Source organism: Pestalotiopsis fici, assembly GCF_000516985.1.
Source record: "Pestalotiopsis fici W106-1 unplaced genomic scaffold PFICI_Scf_3, whole genome shotgun sequence".
Classification (NCBI taxonomy): Eukaryota; Fungi; Ascomycota; class Sordariomycetes; order Amphisphaeriales; family Sporocadaceae; genus Pestalotiopsis; species Pestalotiopsis fici.
The window spans coordinates 340,568-358,173 of NW_006917093.1; the positions used below are offsets into that span (position 1 = coordinate 340,568).

The 17,606-nt window shown below is 50.1% G+C and overlaps 4 protein-coding genes across 4 annotated transcripts; 2 read left to right on the forward strand and 2 right to left on the reverse strand.

The window, feature by feature from the left end:
• Positions 1-1,106: 1,106 nt before the first annotated feature.
• On the forward strand, positions 1,107-5,881 carry PFICI_04301 (uncharacterized protein; the record flags this gene model as incomplete). The annotated part of the gene is made up of 3 exons (XM_007832882.1): positions 1,107-2,027; positions 2,080-3,783; positions 3,845-5,881. The coding sequence occupies 3 exons, from the start codon at positions 1,107-1,109 to the stop codon at positions 5,879-5,881; spliced, it is 4,662 nt and encodes a 1,553-aa protein (XP_007831073.1).
• Positions 5,882-6,530: 649 nt separating this feature from the next.
• On the reverse strand, positions 6,531-7,404 carry PFICI_04302 (uncharacterized protein; the record flags this gene model as incomplete). Its single annotated transcript, XM_007832883.1, has 2 exons — positions 6,531-7,019; positions 7,117-7,404. 2 exons carry the CDS (start codon positions 7,402-7,404, stop codon positions 6,531-6,533), a joined length of 777 nt encoding a protein of 258 aa, XP_007831074.1.
• A 1,195-nt stretch (positions 7,405-8,599) lies between these two features.
• PFICI_04303 (uncharacterized protein) lies at positions 8,600-10,529 on the reverse strand (the record flags this gene model as incomplete). The annotated part of the gene is made up of 2 exons (XM_007832884.1): positions 8,600-9,133; positions 9,189-10,529. 2 exons carry the CDS (start codon positions 10,527-10,529, stop codon positions 8,600-8,602), a joined length of 1,875 nt encoding a protein of 624 aa, XP_007831075.1.
• A 5,343-nt stretch (positions 10,530-15,872) lies between these two features.
• On the forward strand, positions 15,873-17,571 carry PFICI_04304 (uncharacterized protein; the record flags this gene model as incomplete). Its single annotated transcript, XM_007832885.1, has 3 exons — positions 15,873-16,535; positions 16,601-17,328; positions 17,382-17,571. The coding sequence occupies 3 exons, from the start codon at positions 15,873-15,875 to the stop codon at positions 17,569-17,571; spliced, it is 1,581 nt and encodes a 526-aa protein (XP_007831076.1).
• Positions 17,572-17,606: the final 35 nt, after the last annotated feature.

Consider the following 17,606-nt stretch of genomic DNA (forward strand, 5'->3'; position numbering starts at 1 on the left):
AGACACGAAAAGTCCAAGCAAGGAGCATTCTTGCCCCAAGTTCAAAATGGATCAAAAACCCCCCAGAAAGACGGAGACGTAGATACTGGCAGCCTCGCTGTTTTGACAATGGGCGCATCCATACAGGTCATTACTGACGCCGTCGCAAGACTTGATGCTGCTTGGCCGGAATTGCGACTATATGCCCTGCAGAATAATTCGACCTTTACTTTGTCGTTGCACAGTCATCACCATTCACAGCGAACCTATAATAATTGATCATGCAATCACCAGATCGTCAGACGGATTGCGGTTCATTGATGAAAGCACGCACTCATTGTCTTCGTTGTAGTATTTGTCGGAACCAAGCTTCTTCAATGGTCTGTGAGAGCATATTGCCTCAATGTACTCTCAGGCAATGGACTTCATCGGAAGCCTGGCGACATCTCGTTGGTTCTGGCTCGGCGCCTTCTTCCTCAGGCTCCTCCTGGGTTGTACTTTTGAACGGCTGAAGAATGTGGCTCGGCTCGACTGTGGTTGATTGCTTTTGTCGATCCCAGCTTCTCCAAGAGGTTTTCTCCTCAGTCTATGCGCCGAAAATGTGTTGTGGCCGGCAAAAGGTGATTCGTTAACATGTACGTAAGATGAATGATTGGATCAAAAGGCTTTGGACCGCAGCTGGATTGGCCGGCACAAAACTGCGGCACCGTCGCTGCCTGGAATCTCACCCGTTTACTGCCCCAAGATGCGTCAATCGTCAACAATGATAGCCTCATCAAGTTGGAAGCAGAATCACGACTAAATTTTCATGCGCCTAGTTTTATTGTTTTGTTGTCGATTTACCCGTTTCTAGAAATCTTCACTCGCTTGACGCCGTGGTTGATTCGCACGGTTTAGACCTTACAAGGGCATGTGTGTCTGTTTTGATTGACGCCCGACGGGCGAATTCAAGCAGGCCATCGAGCTGTCTTAGGCCTGGATTTGCTTTACGACGATCGCCTGTGCCATTCTCATTCTACAACCATTTATCGCCAGGATTGTGAGGAAGTTTCTGTCACTGCGCGAGAGGAACGTCCAGGAGGACGGAGGGAAAACCAAAATCTCACCCCACAGCATTCAAGGACAGGATGGACAGATCAGAAAATGATGGAGGGGATGATCCCCGGGACAAAGACCAGGGCCATTCCCAAAATTCGAACCGACAAGGCGTCTCGAATCATATAGGAGTACTTCAAGTATACCCGGCTATTGGTGACGATATTGAGACGGATGTTGACATCTTTGCTATCCATGGACTGGACACAACATCTCCTGATACATGGACTTTTCAACGGAAACACGAGGCACGCCCTACCGAAAAGAATAACCAGAGCGGTCTTTCCGGACGGCTCTTTGAACGCAGGCCCACGAGAGTTAGGGAGAAAAGCGACAGGCGGAAAAATGGCGTCAATTGGTTGACGTCTCCGGATATGCTCTCGTACGACCTACCTCGAGCTCGAATTTTTACTTGCAACTGGCCATCACGACTTTACCGAGATCAAGGGTCGGTCGAGTTGACAGTATTAGAACTGGCTCGCGGGTTGTTAGCCGATATTCAGTCAGAACGCCGCCGTTTAGGAGCAATAACACGACCCATCATTTTCATCGCCTCGTGTCTCGGGGGCATCATACTAGCGCAGGCGCTTACGCTGGCAGCTGAAAGCGAGAATGAGTATTATGGTCTCTCAACAGCCACGGCAGGCGTCGTCTTCCTCGGCACGCCATTCAGAGGAACGGCTCTGGCACATGTTTTTGGCACGGCCATACTGAGCTTGGAAGCCAGAGGCGTTGTCAAAAGTCAATCTCTTGCACGCGGCCTTTTGGATCATCTCGGAAAGTCGACAGCGCAACTTGAAGAGCTTGTCAATCGCTTCAGCATTAATTGCTGTCTTTCCCGGAATCTACCAGTGTATTGCTTCTACGAGACCATTGAGAGTCACTTCGTGGCGAAATCATTCCCCAAATGGACCCCCAAGTGGTTGAAGGCACATATGACTAACCCGAAAGTGGTGAGTAACTCAAGGACTGCCACCTTTAGACGTTTCGCTGATCATTGAGCAGATTGTCGACAGTTCTTCGGCGCGACTTGATGTTGCAAAGGAGAGCATTGCCCTACATGTTACACATGTCATGATGAACAAATTCCCCGACCGGGAAGACAGCTCTTATAGAAGGGTTCGGGGTACGATACAATCGATGATTGAGCAGGCTATGAGTGTCCGCAGCCAAACGCTCGTCTTCACAGGTGATGACGCTAGATCTTGGAACTTGTTGACTGAAAGGATTCCTTCACCCGGACACGAAATGGAGGTCATTGAGGATCGCAAAGAGCGGCTTATCTCCGCCTGCTCGGAGTGGATCCTGAAGCTTATAGATTGGCAGCAAGGACCGGACGCATCCGTGATCCATTTTGTGGGCGGACCTGGGACAGGAAAGACAATGGCAATGATCAACCTCATCCGATATCACCTCACAAACACGGACCAACAAGCCTTGTCATACTTCTTCTTCGAAGGAAAATCCAAAGATGAGTGCGCCTTTTACCGCGGGCTCATTTATCATTTGCTCCGAAACATCCGCAATAGCAATTTGATATCGCATCTCACACAGGAGCTAGCCAGCGGATCTGACAGCGCCCTTGACGACGCCATAGCCCTTCGATCTGCGCTACAAAGGATGCTGGCTGATGCCAAGCCATCACTCCTCTTCGTGGATGGTATAGACGAATGCGAAGACAAGCATCATCTCAAGAACATTCTTCGCTTCATACGTGAGACGACCACGGAGCTCGGTATCAAGTGGGTCGTTTCAAGCAGATCAGATCCGATCATTTCCGAGTCGTTGCAGTCTCTTGGCAAGAAGTGCCTGATAAACTCGATCGAATTGTCAACAGTTCTTCCAGAAATATCTATTGATGAATACATTAGACGCAAAGTTGAGCTCCTTGCTGAGACCAAAGACTACAGCGCGGATCTCCGACATAAGATTCACTATATTCTCAAGGATCGCTCTGCAGGAATCTTTCTGTGGGTATCGCTTGTATGTGAGATGTTACAGAATGATCATGAGTCCTGGGATGACCGCGAGACTCTCCATCTGCTTGAAAAGCTACCTACGGGACTCCCCGATATCTACAGTCACAGCCTGTCTAAACTACGAGAACTCGAGCGACGCTGGAGTGATTGCGTGACTGTCCTCGCAACAGCTGCTACGACATTGCGACCACTACATCTTGAAGAGCTTGCTTCAATCGCCTTTTCTGACCGCAAGCTCCAGAGAGCTCAAGCCGAGAGATGTGTGCGATTATGCAGCAACTTCCTTGTTTTACAGGCTGATATTGTCCACTTTATCCATCAATCTGCAAGAGACTTTTTGAAAGATGATCCCATGGGCGACATCTTTGACCGCGGAATTTCCGACCGCCACAGCTTGACTCTCTCAGCGTCCATGAGGGCTATGAAAGACTTGAAGGAGAACATTTACGAGCTCGAGCATTGCTCCACGGAGATCACGGAAATCATAACACCGCGATCAGGTGATCCTCTCCTTGCAATGTCATATTCCTGCGAGAGCTGGATCGATCACCTGATTGCGTCGTTCTCGGACTTGGAGCAACACGCGATACGTCCAGAGATTCTATGTGATCAGGGAGAGATTCACGAATTCATGTCACATTATTTGCTCTGCTGGCTAGAAGCCTTGTGTTTGAAACGAGTTTTACACAAGGGTCTCGATGGTGTTCGTCGGTTAGAAGCATTCATAAATGTGAGTAGACGGCAGCACGCCTCCATTTTTCACCTCAGTTACGGTGCTAAAGTACAACAAGCAATGGGAGCCGGGAAATCTATCTAGTCTCCTCAAAGACACCACTAGGTTCATTCTCAGACACATGTCGATGATCGACTCCATGCCGCTCCAGATTTATCGCAGCGCTCTGCTCTTCAGTCCCAAGAACAGCATCATTCGACGTCTGTTTCTTCGGAAACATTGCCCGATCAAAGTTATATTGGGCTTAGAGCCCAATTGGGACCATCATTTGCAGACATTTCAACCATATATGTCATATGGAATTTCGCACATTGCTCTTTCCAATTGTGGCAAGACGCTAGCTTCTGGAGACCGTCATGGAGCCGTCCAAGTATGGAACATGGCGACTGGCCGAGCCGAATTCGCGCATCCATGTGATCCCTGGGAGGTTGACACGATGCAGCATCTTGCTTTTTCTCCGGATGGAGGCAAGCTGGCAATTTTGAGCGGTGAACACATCAGACTATGGATTCCCGCGACAAACCAATTCGCGTGGATTACTCCTTGTTCCACTCGCCATGGAGGTATCATTGTTTGGCCTAACAAGGAGAAATTATTAGTGGTCGCAAACTATGGGACCATGCTGTTATTGGATGCCGCGACAGGACAGGCTGTCAGGCTGCCAAAGCTTGCTCATTTTAAAATATCCTGTTCCTCATTTTGGCCTCAAGGAAATCAACTGATGTTGGGGTCAACAACGGGACGCGTTCAGCTATTGGATGCCACGACTGGACAAATTCAACAATCCTTCGAAAACAAGGATAAATTGATCCCTATCCAATTTTTGGCAAAATCGGCGGATGGACGCAAGCTAATAACAATACAGCATGAAAAAGAAGGACGTGGTGATGTTGGCCACATTGTTCTCTGGTGTGCTGCAGATGGTGGCGTCGAGCGAACTTGGGAGGTCTCGGATCTCAGATCACCTGATAGCCTTGTTTTCTGGCCAGATGCGAGCAAATTTGCATTCTCTCCACGGTGGAGCGGAGATATCTGGATCTGGGACATTGTAACAGGCGGGGTTTTGCGTGTGTTTTATGGTCATACACTCGCGATCTTAAGTCTCGTGCTCTCGCCTGATAAGCAACAACTTATATCAGGCTCAATCGATGGCGCCATCGAGATATGGGATGTAGCAACCATAGAAACCGAGAAACCAAACCTCGGAAGGCAGACTCTCCGTATCACGAGCGTAGCATTCTCGCCAGATGGAAAATACTTGGCAGCAGTATTAGTGAGTGGTATGATACACCTGCACGAGGTTGCGTCAGGGAACCTTGTACAGAGAATACCTCCACAGGAGTATGCAGGAAGAATTCAGGTTTCCCGACAATTCATCGAGTTCTCACCAGATGGACTGAAATTGGCTTCGTGGTGTGGCGGCGAGTTGATTGAAGTATTGAACCTGACAGAGGGAAGAGTGGAGCAATTCCTCACAGGGATAACGACGGACTCGGGAGACTTCAGACGCATCCTTATGGCCTTCTCCAGCGACGGAACCAAGCTTGCCACCTACGCATATAACTGTAAGATCCAGATATGGGACGTTGCGAGGGGAAGTCTCTTAGCAGAGAAGCAATTCAATATCATATACAGTCTGGCATTCTCTCCTGATGGAGAGAGGGTAGCGTTCGAACAGGAGCCTTGGAAACGATTCGCCTCCCACGACTTTGATAGAATTAGCCTATGGAATATGGCAACAAACAGAATGGAGCCAGTACTGGACCAACACGAGATGGGCCATATCGAGTCTTTGGCTTTTTCCGCGGACGGGAGGAAGCTTGCAACAAGCACCAGCGATAGGACTATCCACATGTGGGAAATGGAAAGCGAGGTGGATCTTGAAACTGTTTGGCTTCCTGCAACACCCACAAATGACTTCGGCCACATGAAGACTTACTCCTTGGATCCTTTAAAGAGATGGATCTATCGGAATGGATCGAAGTTCCTATCGATTCCATCAGAATATGCGCTTTCATCCACAGAAGCTATAACAAACGATGCTATAGCGTTTGGAACTGAAAAGGGTCAGCTTATGATTTTACATATGCCATAGAATGTAGGTAGATCACTCACAGATTTCAACATCCCCAGAACTCTGGAAGTATTCGAGTCCAACAGGTTTCATATTTCCATCCATACCTCTGCAAATTCTGCCACCTCCAACAAAGGTGGTCACCTTGCTGAATGCCTTCACCGAGCATACTATCTTGTTTGGTCAAAAATAGCGATGCCTCAGGGAATTGCGGGCCTAAATTCACCTCAACTTGTGGCGAGATCATGATGCTTGCGCCTCTTTCGCAAATTCAAAGATGTGGTACCCATTTCACCATCATATTCTTTTTGTTGAACATGGCTTTCAAAGGGAGGTAGATCAGTTTTTTCTCTCCCTGCCCCCCACGGTTGTCATCGTCATCGTCATTGCTAGTTCTGACTGGATGGAGAATGTGATTTGACGGATCCCGAATGCTACAGCAACATGCATTCTTAGCATAATAGGCTTCAGATGGACTATACCTCGGAGCGTGCCGGTGAAATGGCACCAAATGTGGTGTCTTGAGCAGGGAAATGCAATAATGAGCGAAAATTGATGTAAGTAACAATCACGCAATATTTCTTTCCTTGAATTTGCACAATCGCCAGCTCACTGCTATTCAAATATGATTTGTTCAGGATAACCAAGAATTCAAGTTAATTCTAACATCTCATCGCATCTCCGTCCAGCCCTGATAATCATGAACAACCACGCCTATCCGGTGCCTGTCTGCCCAAGGCACCATCCGTCCCTCAATGACTGCCAAGTCCGCCTCGAGCCGCGCAAGCCCAAGCCCGTGATAACTGATATGCCGGCCCTCCTCATCACAGTTCCGCGTTTCAACGGCCAAATCCATGCTCTTCCCCGGGTGTCGCGCAGCCGCCGCCAGCGCCGGGCCCGCAATATCGGCCAGGACGGCGGGTGTGTTGCGGTACGTCATGAAGACGGCGCCGTCCAGGGTCGAGAGCAGCGCGTCGACGTGGTAGTCACCGCCGCATCCAGGGGGAGGAGGCACCGTGTGAAGCCAAAAGGGCAAGTCGGCCGTGACCGGCAGCGGGGGCGTCATGGCGTGCGCCTGTTGCGTGTAGTTGTGAATGACTTGCAGAAAACTGTGCATGTACCTTGACTTGTTGGCTTCCCAGCCCGGAAGATGCCATGGCTATTCTTGATGCGTCAGTATGTGGTGTATGCTGTGTTTTGGAAAAGTATCTTTTCACAGAGGAGAATAAAAAACGAGACGAGGGGCTTCTGCTTACCTCGATATCCAAATGCAAGCCTCGAATCTGCATCGCCGGGTTCCCCTTATGCCGCGCCTGGTATGCCACGACCCAAGCAAGCCGGCCAGTAAAGCTCTCATGGTGCGGGTTCAGAACCCATCCTGGATCGCCCATGAGGGCCTCGACGTCGACTCTCTGGGCAGCGCACCTTGCCACAAAGGCCTCAAAGTCGGCGACCGAGAGATCCGGGTCAATGTGCACAAACACCCGCCGGATACCGTTGCGCTCGGCAAAAGATGCAAACTGCTCAGTGGCGGCGCTGTCCATTATAACGCTTCTTGTCTGCCAGATCCAGGTGGACCGGCCACGAGGGCGTTGATTCATCATGATTGATACCGATAGATGACACCGGGACGTCGTTGGAGCTAGCAACGAATCTTTGCGCAAACTTTATCGCCCGATCGTCGTTTGGCACTTGGCAATATGATATTTTACCCTTATACCCAAATGTCTACGCAAGTAAGCGCAAGCTTGTTGTTACAGTCAATCTATGCGGGCGACGAAAAAGAATATGCGAGATGTGTAGTGTCGGTCTATATTAGTCCCTGAAGACGTGGCGGGTGGGTCTTCGTATTGGTCATGGGCAAAGCAAGCTGATGGGCATTTCGACAGTCACGATTCAGAGGTCAGATCTTTAGTTCAAGCAGCGCAAAGCACCAGCTATCAACCACTGTATTGTCCTACTGACACACTTATGTACAATTGACACGCTATTCGAGTATCTTTCTTAGGGTTCTCATGGCCAGAGCTCCATCTTCCATCCTCATGAACAGATGGAGGCTTCCAAGAGGTCGGGAATATGATACTCGAGGCCTTGACCATCTCCTGTCTCTCTTGTAACAACCGCCTTCCATTGCCGTCCACCCTGGACGCCTAGATCTGCGGTTCATCTCAAACACCAAAATAGAGCACAGCCTAGCTTTCCGGAGAAAGGGGTGCCACTTGTCCAAAGTTCCAATCCTTTGAGATGGATTCCTCGCCTCGCCGTGCGAACCAGGCGGGAAGCAGGGAGTAACGAAATTAAGCAATAAAAAAAGCCAACTGGTCGTCAGGATTTTGATCGATTGCCACGGAGGCGCCGACTCATCCAGAGAAAATTGGCTCGTCAAGTAATAGAAATTATTGACACGAAAAAATTGACGCATATGAATTGGGCGAAAAGGGCACAAAGTGAAATTTTAATCCGACAATTTTTTCCGAATTAAGGCCAGGCGCTCGCAAAACAAATGCTGCAATAGCGTTGTTGTTATCGGTGAGGAAAATGAAAATGAAGTCGCGAAATCACCAAAAACATGAAAGAAAGACAAAAATGGGTCGCAAGTGAGCGTCGAGAAGATCTAAAGGTTTCGTTTCAGAGTTCGTCAAGATTCGTCGAGTCCGACTCTGAGGGGTATCGCACATTGGCCCATGCGCCATGCTGTATCGCCGTGTCATCATTGCCGTAAGAGAAAAATGTCGTCATCTAGTAGGCTTGACCGGGAACGGGTTTTCTGCCGATGGGTCCCTGAGGAGGAGAACCACTTGCGGGGTTCATTGGGCTAGGACCAGGGCCGTTGCGTTGACTGCTCTGGCTGTAGCCTCGTTGCCGGGGACCGGGCGATTGAGGACGTCCCATACCAGCAGGTGACTGTGGTCGCATCATAGCTGGCGACTGGGGTCTCATCATGGCAGGAGACTGAGGGCGTCCCATGCCGGCAGGCGATTGCGGTCTCATCATGGCGGGAGATTGCGGGCGTCCAGGTCCGTTCATTGGTCTCTTAGGTCCGTTGGGCTGAGGGAATGGTCCGCCTTGAGGAGTCATTGGGCGCTGGCCAGGAGGAGGTCTCTGGCCAGGGCCGGCGCCGGGTCCACGGGGAGGTCCACGTCCAGCAGGGTTCACAGGAGGACCACGAGGACCGGCTCCAGGAGGACCAGGACGGGGCTTCACAGGTCGGGTAGAGAGACAAGTTCGGGGACATACACCTTGAGCAGAGCGGTCGAGACGGATGCAAAGAGCCTGCATGAAGAATTAGAATCATGTCACAATATTTCGCAAAAAGATTAGCACTTACCCAACCGTCGTCATACTCGTGCAACATTCTGACAAGCTGGCCAGCCTTAAGTTCAATCTCATCATCCAATGTGGGCTTGAAGTCCAGTTGAACACGGTGGACAGTAGACTGGGGAGGACCGCCGGCGGCAGCAATCGCTGCAGCACTGCTGGAAGGACCGGGAGTTTGACCTGGCTCCATTTCCGTGAGACTGAATTCGGTGCCGGCGGGACTTGCGGGTGCGGGAATGGGGTCGAGGACTTGAGCGGGTTTGTTGGCCTTGGTGAGATCGAGAGTCTGAGGTGCCTCCCTCTTCGATTGCTTTCGGGTCAAGGCAGTGCCAACAGCAACACCAGCGGCAGCTCCGGCGGCAGCCCCAGTAGCAGCAGAACCAAATCCATCAGGGGCATGTTCCGAAATGGGCGAAACGTTGTGTTCATCGGTACTTTGAGCGAGGCCAACAACATTTTCAGGCGCATCGAAGGGGTTGTGGGGTTGCGAGGCGGCCTGAACCGACATTTCAGAAACTCCGTCAAGCTGCTCAGCACCGCTGCCGAAGGGATTCTCATGGCTCTGGCTGGTTGAAGGACGGTCGGTACCTGCACCAAGGGTGCGTGCTTGCGAGTTGTTTCCAATCGGAGCTAAACCCAGAGCAAGAGCCGCACCCTTGCTGGAACGTCTCTCGCCAAAATTGGGCATGAACTGGGTAACAGGTCGCAACTCCAAGCGGGGAGCATCGGCAGTCGTGTGGGTAGTTTGGACAGAGTCACGGCGGTTTGCAGCTGCGGCGAATGCAACACCACCGGCAACAGCAGCTCCAGTAGCAGCTGCGCCTGCATTGCCGCTCATCTTCTCGTTGTCAATAGCCTTCTGCTGCTCCATCTGCTTTCTCCGTTTATTGAATAGGAACCAGGCGAGTAAACCGAATAACAAGAGTCCTCCTAGAACACCAAAGGCAATACCGGCCTTGACGCCACTGCTGTCGCCAGTGCTTGAGCTAGAGGATGAAGTCGAAGAGGATGCAGCAGCTGCAGCTGCGGTGCTAGCAGCGGACCCAGTCGTGGATGAAGCCTTGGCCGAAGTCGAAGAAGTACTAGTTGCCATGGCCAGATTCGATTCAGAGCCCACATCAACAGTTCCGGTTGCGACTAGCGATGCAGGTAGAGTCGAATCGTCAGAGGCCGCTGCCTCGGCGGCAGCGGTCGTGGCGGCGGCATTGGCGACAGATGTTGCGGTGTTGTCCACGCCTACGGTCGAGTATCCAGCAATTTCGTCGGTGAATGTGGCGCTGAGGGTGGTGTAGACAGTCGCATAGACAGTTTCGGCCCTTGCCAGGTGTTTGTGTTCGTGGTGGTTCGGCATATTTACAGATTATTTACTACTTGTGCGGAAGACCGCAAGTTGTATTAGGAATATCGCAAGAAGTAGGGAATTAATACGGTAGTCGTGTGCTGTGTTGTCGTCGGTTCATCTGCGCATTTGAGTTGATTCCGTGCGTTCACCTACGTGCTCAGGGCGCGTGGTTTGGGCGAGAGAGTGGAATGCGCTTGATGGCGTCGTCGTTGGTCCGGGAAGCTCGCGACGCGGGGATCTTGGATGTTCAGTCCGTCGTGGTATTGTTCGTAGGAAGAGTCGAAACGAGTGAGTGACAAACTTGTGTCAGGTCAAGAAGGCGGAAAGAAATTATTTGACCTGCAAAGTCGTCGAGACAATGTTGTTACCAGAAAGTGGTCGTCGGGTGTGTTGGATGGCTGCGGACGGGCCGTCGTGGTTTGCGGAATGTGCTTGAAGAGAATGGAATGAGAATTAAGGAAAGGCCACGAAGATTGCGACCAAGCCAAAATCTCGGAGAAGAAATTGGGGGAGAGGCCGTAAGTGCCGTTATGGGATGCGACAACGAACGAACAACGTACGAACGGACGGTGAGGGAGGAAAAGAAAAGCGAAAAAAAGGCAGAAGAGGTCAAGCTGCTGGTAGTTTAGCTGCTGGGTGGGAGGACTGGGAGGGTGGGCGGACAGAGACGAACCAGGTGGGTGGGTGGATGCACCGCTACCGCTGTGCTCCTGCTCCTGCTAAACGTGCTAGGTGCTCAAGGTAGGGAGGATTCTGGTGGTGGATTGGACGAAGCTGGGGTCTTGCTCTTGATGGACTGGGGGGTCCCAGCACTGCTCCGAGGTACCTACATTAGCTCTCCAAACAACGCTCCAATCCGAACCCCTACCAACAATTCACAAATTCCATTGGGTACATTCTTCATCCTGCATTACTACTACGGAGGCACACACACACAAACACGATTTTCACAAGTCAAAAACAAACGGACGTCATGAGTTGGGAATTATTCTATTTGGAGTACTTTACCAAAAGTTACAACGACGCGTCCGAGCAGCTTCGAGGTCCGAACAAAGTGTAGACTAAACGGAGCGATACCACAGCACATTACCCAAAGGCCCGTGGGTGGGTTTGTGGTCGTGTGGGAGACGGCGATCATCTACTTAAACAGCAGAGCGCGTTTTTAACAAACATGGCATTGGGTCCATCGATCGACTCCCGTACGACCCGTAAGTTCAAAGTTCAAACTTCCAAAGTCCAACGGCGGGGGACAGGCTTGACAGGGACGAGCAAAGCAGATGCCAGAAGTAGGGCACTGCAACGAGTTTACATCATTCATCATCGCGATTGACGTAGGACGCTGCTCTGAGAAGGGCAGATCTTCTATTGGCAGCCATTCACTACTTAATGATGCTCCCTTTCAAAGGTGATCGATCCTCTGCATTGCCAGAAACACTCGGGACAAACAGCGCCTTGGTCGGGTTGCGTCCGGAAGAACGCACTGGCACTCTCTTCCCTATGATGAGACCTGCAATACGGCCAACCTTACCTGCATTAACGTTTTCTCCACGAATTCTCTCCAAATATCATGGACACAAAGCCGTGCTCTCGTGGCTTTGTGCCTGAATGCCTACTTATCTTTGCATCCTCTGGCACCAGTCAATTGCCGCCTTCATGGATAATTTGCATTAATGGTGCTTGACAGCGGTTTGTAACAAAGACTTGAGAATCCCTATCTGATCAATTGTTATCCCAACGGGTCAGGCTACCCTATCCATCCTAGGCAAAAAAGGCATTTTCAGTTAGGTACATGGTCGTGGCTTCAAACAGTATGTAAACGTACGAATACGCGCGCATCCGACGATTATTGACTCAGCAAGTCGACAAACGGACAGAAAACTGATGACTGCGCCCTACGCGCAACGCAACTCCGTGGGCAAGCCAGACAGCCCATCATTTCCTTTTCCAGAACGCCCAGAGCACAACAAGCACGAGAGGAAGTGCCTCACTGGACGTGACTTGTTCCTGTCCAGTGCCGTATGCTGATCAGTGGTCCGCGCTCCTAATCAGGAACGGGCAGGTGCCCGCTTGGCCAGGGACGCCCAATGCATGATTGGCTGGCAAGCCCAACGTAGCAGCAGGTACCCCGGCCCCCCAGTCTGCCAGTAGCTTAGCAGAAGCCATAGGCGAAATTAGACCATTACTGTTGCTCAGGGGAGTCAAGGACAAATCCCGGTTGTTGATTCGTCACAGGTCGACTTTTGCGCAGATTCGTCACCTTTTTGAGGGTACAAAAATAGTCCGGCAATCTTTGGTACGATCTTGGGTACTGACCTACCAGCGATGGGGGCGGCTTCCTTCTTTGCATCAAATGCTTAATTTCAAAGTCTTGACCTTGCGCTGATTAGCAACATGCGCCGGCTTGTCGTTCGCGCGTGAATTTTTCACTACCCAATTTGAAACCCTCTGATGGAAGAAGGTCGAACCTCTGTAAAAACAACGACAACAAGCAGTCAAGTACGATGTACGTACCTTTGCTATTGTTTCTTGGTAGGCCTCTTTGCTTGACGGCTCAAGAGACGGCCGAGGCCGCGCCCTTGATGTGTTTCCTGGTTCGGCTAGCTATCTCTTCCCGGGCGGACTGGCCGTCCGATAGACATTAGACGGACAGATTTGACTAACTACAACTCTTCAGTCTATGGCAACTGCAAATCTTGTCCACGAGGGTTGTGCAGCGCTCGAGTGAGCATCTTGGCATTTGCCGCTGGAGGGCTCATCCCATCTTCTGCAATTTACTGTCTCTTCTTCCGTCCACTACAGTCATGAACTGCCCACTGCCCACATCCACCATCAAGCCTGAAAACAGCCCACTCTCATATTGCCGGCCCCTCTTTTGCCGACATGGTCGATCCGTATTTGTATTTGACAGCCAGGCTGAGCGCAAGCGGGCCATGCCAGTAATCACCCACTGATGCTGATGCGTCCTGTGTTGTCCAGGCCACGCGGTCCAAGACTCCCATAGACCTTTAGGGCTCGGCCTTCTGCTCCATTGGCTCCTTGTCCATGTTGTCCCCTTTCCACAGCACAGCGCAAACCCACAAGGACGAAACCACTAGACAAGCACTTGGTCATTGTCCGGGAATTTTCTCTGGAACCCGACCCAGTCGATATAAAAGTCAAAAAGTCTACCGAATACGGGACGTTCCCCTTGCGCCATACGCATTGTCCATTCTCCATACTGGATGGCACATGCTCGCCGGACCGTGCTGGCTGGTTGTCTGGCTGGCTGAGTAACTGACTAGATACCCAAAAGAAGCTTTGGAACTAGCTTCACATCAAAGAAGTTACCGAGTACATGCAATTGCTTACGATTGTCATTACGCCTCTTGAATCAACACTACTGAGTCAAGTTGTATCTCAGCCTCAGTTCGACCTTCCTGGGACCGTTGCCATCAGTACATGTGTGGGTATTGTTATTGTTTTACCCTCTCAAAGTTTGGGGGACGAGCTGGTCTCGCTGGTCTTCCGTCCTGGGCTGTTGATCCCGTGATTGTCTCATTTTCAGCTTGAAAAACAACGATCAAGCGCAAGCCATAAACCTTACCCTGTCCCGCGTGCTGACGGATCATTATCGGGCACTTGGGGACAATAGGTGACCTCACTCAACTTATTTCAACATGCCCGCACTATATCGAGACATGAAGTCCACAAGTATCTCAAACATAGTGAACCTTTTGATAGGCGCCAGAGGCCTTTAGAAGCCTTCTTTTTATAATTTTGCTTGGAATAAAACAACTTGAGAAAGTGTAGATGAAATTAACAATCACCTGAAGAGGTTCCCAAGTGTATACTAGAATCTCCAGGGCAACACTCCATGGCGTATGAGAATTGCCGAGGTACACCGATTATGGGCAGTCGAAAGGCATAGGCGATTCTCTGAACGGTAAATCCTAATGTGTGGTTTTTGTGGCTTGAGCAGATCGAAGTCGTTGTCGTGAACGCTCGTCAGATGGCATGAGCAAACAATTGATTTCATACAATACTTGACATGATCCGGGTTCATGTTGTTGGATAATCTTTATGAATCGAATTCATCGATAGGCATCAATAAAATCCAAGGCTCCTCATTTGTTCGATGAATAAGGCAAATCTCGCAAACGTCTTCAATGTAACTGGAAGTGAGCTACCGCGGCCCGCTCTCATCGCGATATTGACAGCCATGACGGCGATACAACTAGAATCACTGCCTGTGAGTACGACAAGCTGCAATGAAAGATGAGCTGCCTAGCTGAATTTTCGTAAACGAGCTCCATGATATAAAGGAGCACATTCATCATAGTGTGTGGTGATGATACATGACTGTGCGATAAAGGCCGCTCATGGTTGCATTGGATCCTAGATGCTTGACCTGGCTTGCTCTCTACTATCTTGATTTAATTATTCATCCGAAGGTGATCTTAGACGGTAACGGATATATGAGATTAACCCAAGAAGTCAACACAAAACCGAGCTATAGTACATCCGAAAGCTGGACTATGGTACGACTTAAGGTGCCGTATCGTCAATAGGACATATGTTACAAGTATTCAGATACCGGCGTTCACTATTGGGATATCATTCCATGGATAATGACTGCGTTGAGGCAATATCAAGGCAAATCGTGTGAGAGGCCTCCCTTTGGCCTTTTTACGGGGAGACGTAGCTGACCCAAAGAAACAATGACTATTGAATCAAAAGATGCATCCTAGTATGTTAAATTCTAACACGTCAGAGTCAGATTCGACTGGAGCGTTGTTGCTTTGGAGAGTCCTGTGCATGAAAGACTCAGTGACCTATAGCTCCTTCCATCCCGTTGAAGAACATGCCTTTTGAATGACTTGAAAGTTGATCATTTATCGCATCCAAAAATAGAATGTTCTTTCAAAATGCCGAGAGTTTTAATGCGCACCCTATGAGCTTATCGAAAACACCAAAGAGAATATCACAACAATGATGGTAGCTTGCTAGGACAGTTGCTGCGATCTCGGGATGCTTGCGTGACATTAGTCTGAAGTGTCCAGCGATGCCGCTCAGGATGTTTCTCAGATACCAGCACCTTGAGATCCTCTCAGATGATCTGATCCGACAAAGAACACCTGAAAGATATTTGAACATATTCCGGCGTCGCTATATCCACTTGTAAGGGACGAGACAACAGCATCCAATGTAAGGCCGCTGACTCGTTTCAATTTGCGGGGTGGCTCCGGCCGACGCTAGAGGGAGGGCGACTATCCGGATTCCGCTGCATATCTCTCCAAGATAAAGCCAATGGCTACCTATTATTGCTCCATCAATTCCCGAAATCTACCCTTTTTTTTTTTTGGCCTGTGCATCATGGCAGATGATATCAGGTCGACGCAAAGAGCTCCCAAGTCATGCACCGCTTGTTATGCAAGAAAGATCAAATGCAGCAAAGAATTACCATGTCGACAATGCGTGCGCCGTGGGGTTCCCACCGAATGCAGGCGAGAAGTTGTTCGAGTAAAGGGTCGCATACACACCGTGGATGCCTCTCAGTCCAGCCCATCTTATGCTGATCTTCTGCAAGAGAACCTGCGTCTTGGAGCGCTCTTGGCGGGCCATAATTCGGCGCCAGTAACAGAATCAACTTCGAGGTTGCCAGCGCTGGCCGACAAGACAGAGTGGTACGAGAATCGATTATTCGACATGATGGAACATTGTCCCGGGCTCCGGTCTGTCTGGGGCAAAGAAGACATTCTCTTGCCGTCAAAGAGCTGCAGTGATGCGATCCTCGCATTCGCACCACAGTGGACTTTTTGGATTCATTTTGCCGTCTCTACACCGCAGTTTCTTCAAGAGCATGAGGATTTCTGGTGCCTGCAGTCCGCTGCAGAGTCATTGGACCATGCAGAGCCTCTATGGCTGGCAGTATACTTCAGCATACTGGCATCGACCTTGCTCTTCATGTCTGATGAAGTGATTGATACGATTCCCGCTCCGCCTGGCAAACCCGATGATCTTCTTCGCAACTGGTACGTGCTGCACTTTATTTCCTAGACAAAGGCGACTTTACGCAGCGACCTCATATAAACACGGTACAGACCATTGTCGTTCTAGGCATGCTGTTCACAAATATGGGCGATATCAGCCGCCAAAAGATTATGTGGTCGGTGGCAATCAGAGTTGCGCAGCAGCTAAAGTTGGGCAACGACTCGGCCCATGAAGACGAATCCTTCTCTGACCAACAAGTACGCCGGCGCCTTTGGTGGACGATTATCATTTGCGAGTGGCTGCCCATACCTTTTCACACACCCTTTGTCAATGACGTTGACTTTGATTGTCAGCTGCCGGAAGACGTGGACGACGAGGAGCTCTCTTTGCCATCAAGCCACAGGCTGTCACGCTCGAAACCACGACCAGTACAGTACCACATCATCATGGCCAGGCTAGCCAGAATCTATTATAGTTTCAGGTACAAGCTGCGAATTAGGGCCTGGTCTGCTGAAGAAATCACAAGCATTGTATTGGCTGCAGATGATGAATTGGCAAACCTGGTTGGAGAGCTTCCATTGTTCCTACAGTCTGACCAGCAATTTGCGAATACGATTGACGACGGCGACTCACGGCAACCCTGGATGCTATGGCAAAGCCAAAGTCTGGCCATGGCATTTCTGTACTATCGCATCGCCATAAACCGTGTTCTCCAGCAGTACTGGCTCAAGGGTTCACCAAATCAAGCCAGGGTTCGTGCAATTTGTCTGTCATCCGCGCAAGCAATTGTTCGCGCCATTGTAACCGGAAAGCTTGACACTTCCAAATTCCGATCATGGTAAGTAGATTCATCGGAGCTACTTTGGTGATACAAATACTAACTATTACCAGGGCAATCGCCACGAACGTCTTCTCAGCTTGCGTAACGCTTCTTTTGGATAATACGTCAAGGGAGTCATCCTACTCCAACTGCAGAACCGAGATTGACCTTGGCATTGCTTTTCTCCAGCGCATTTCACACAGCCCGCTTGCCAATCATGGCGGGAGGATTTTGGAAGAGATCCAAAAGAACCAAATATGAGCTACAATTGGAGCACATCAAAGCCAACTCTCTGT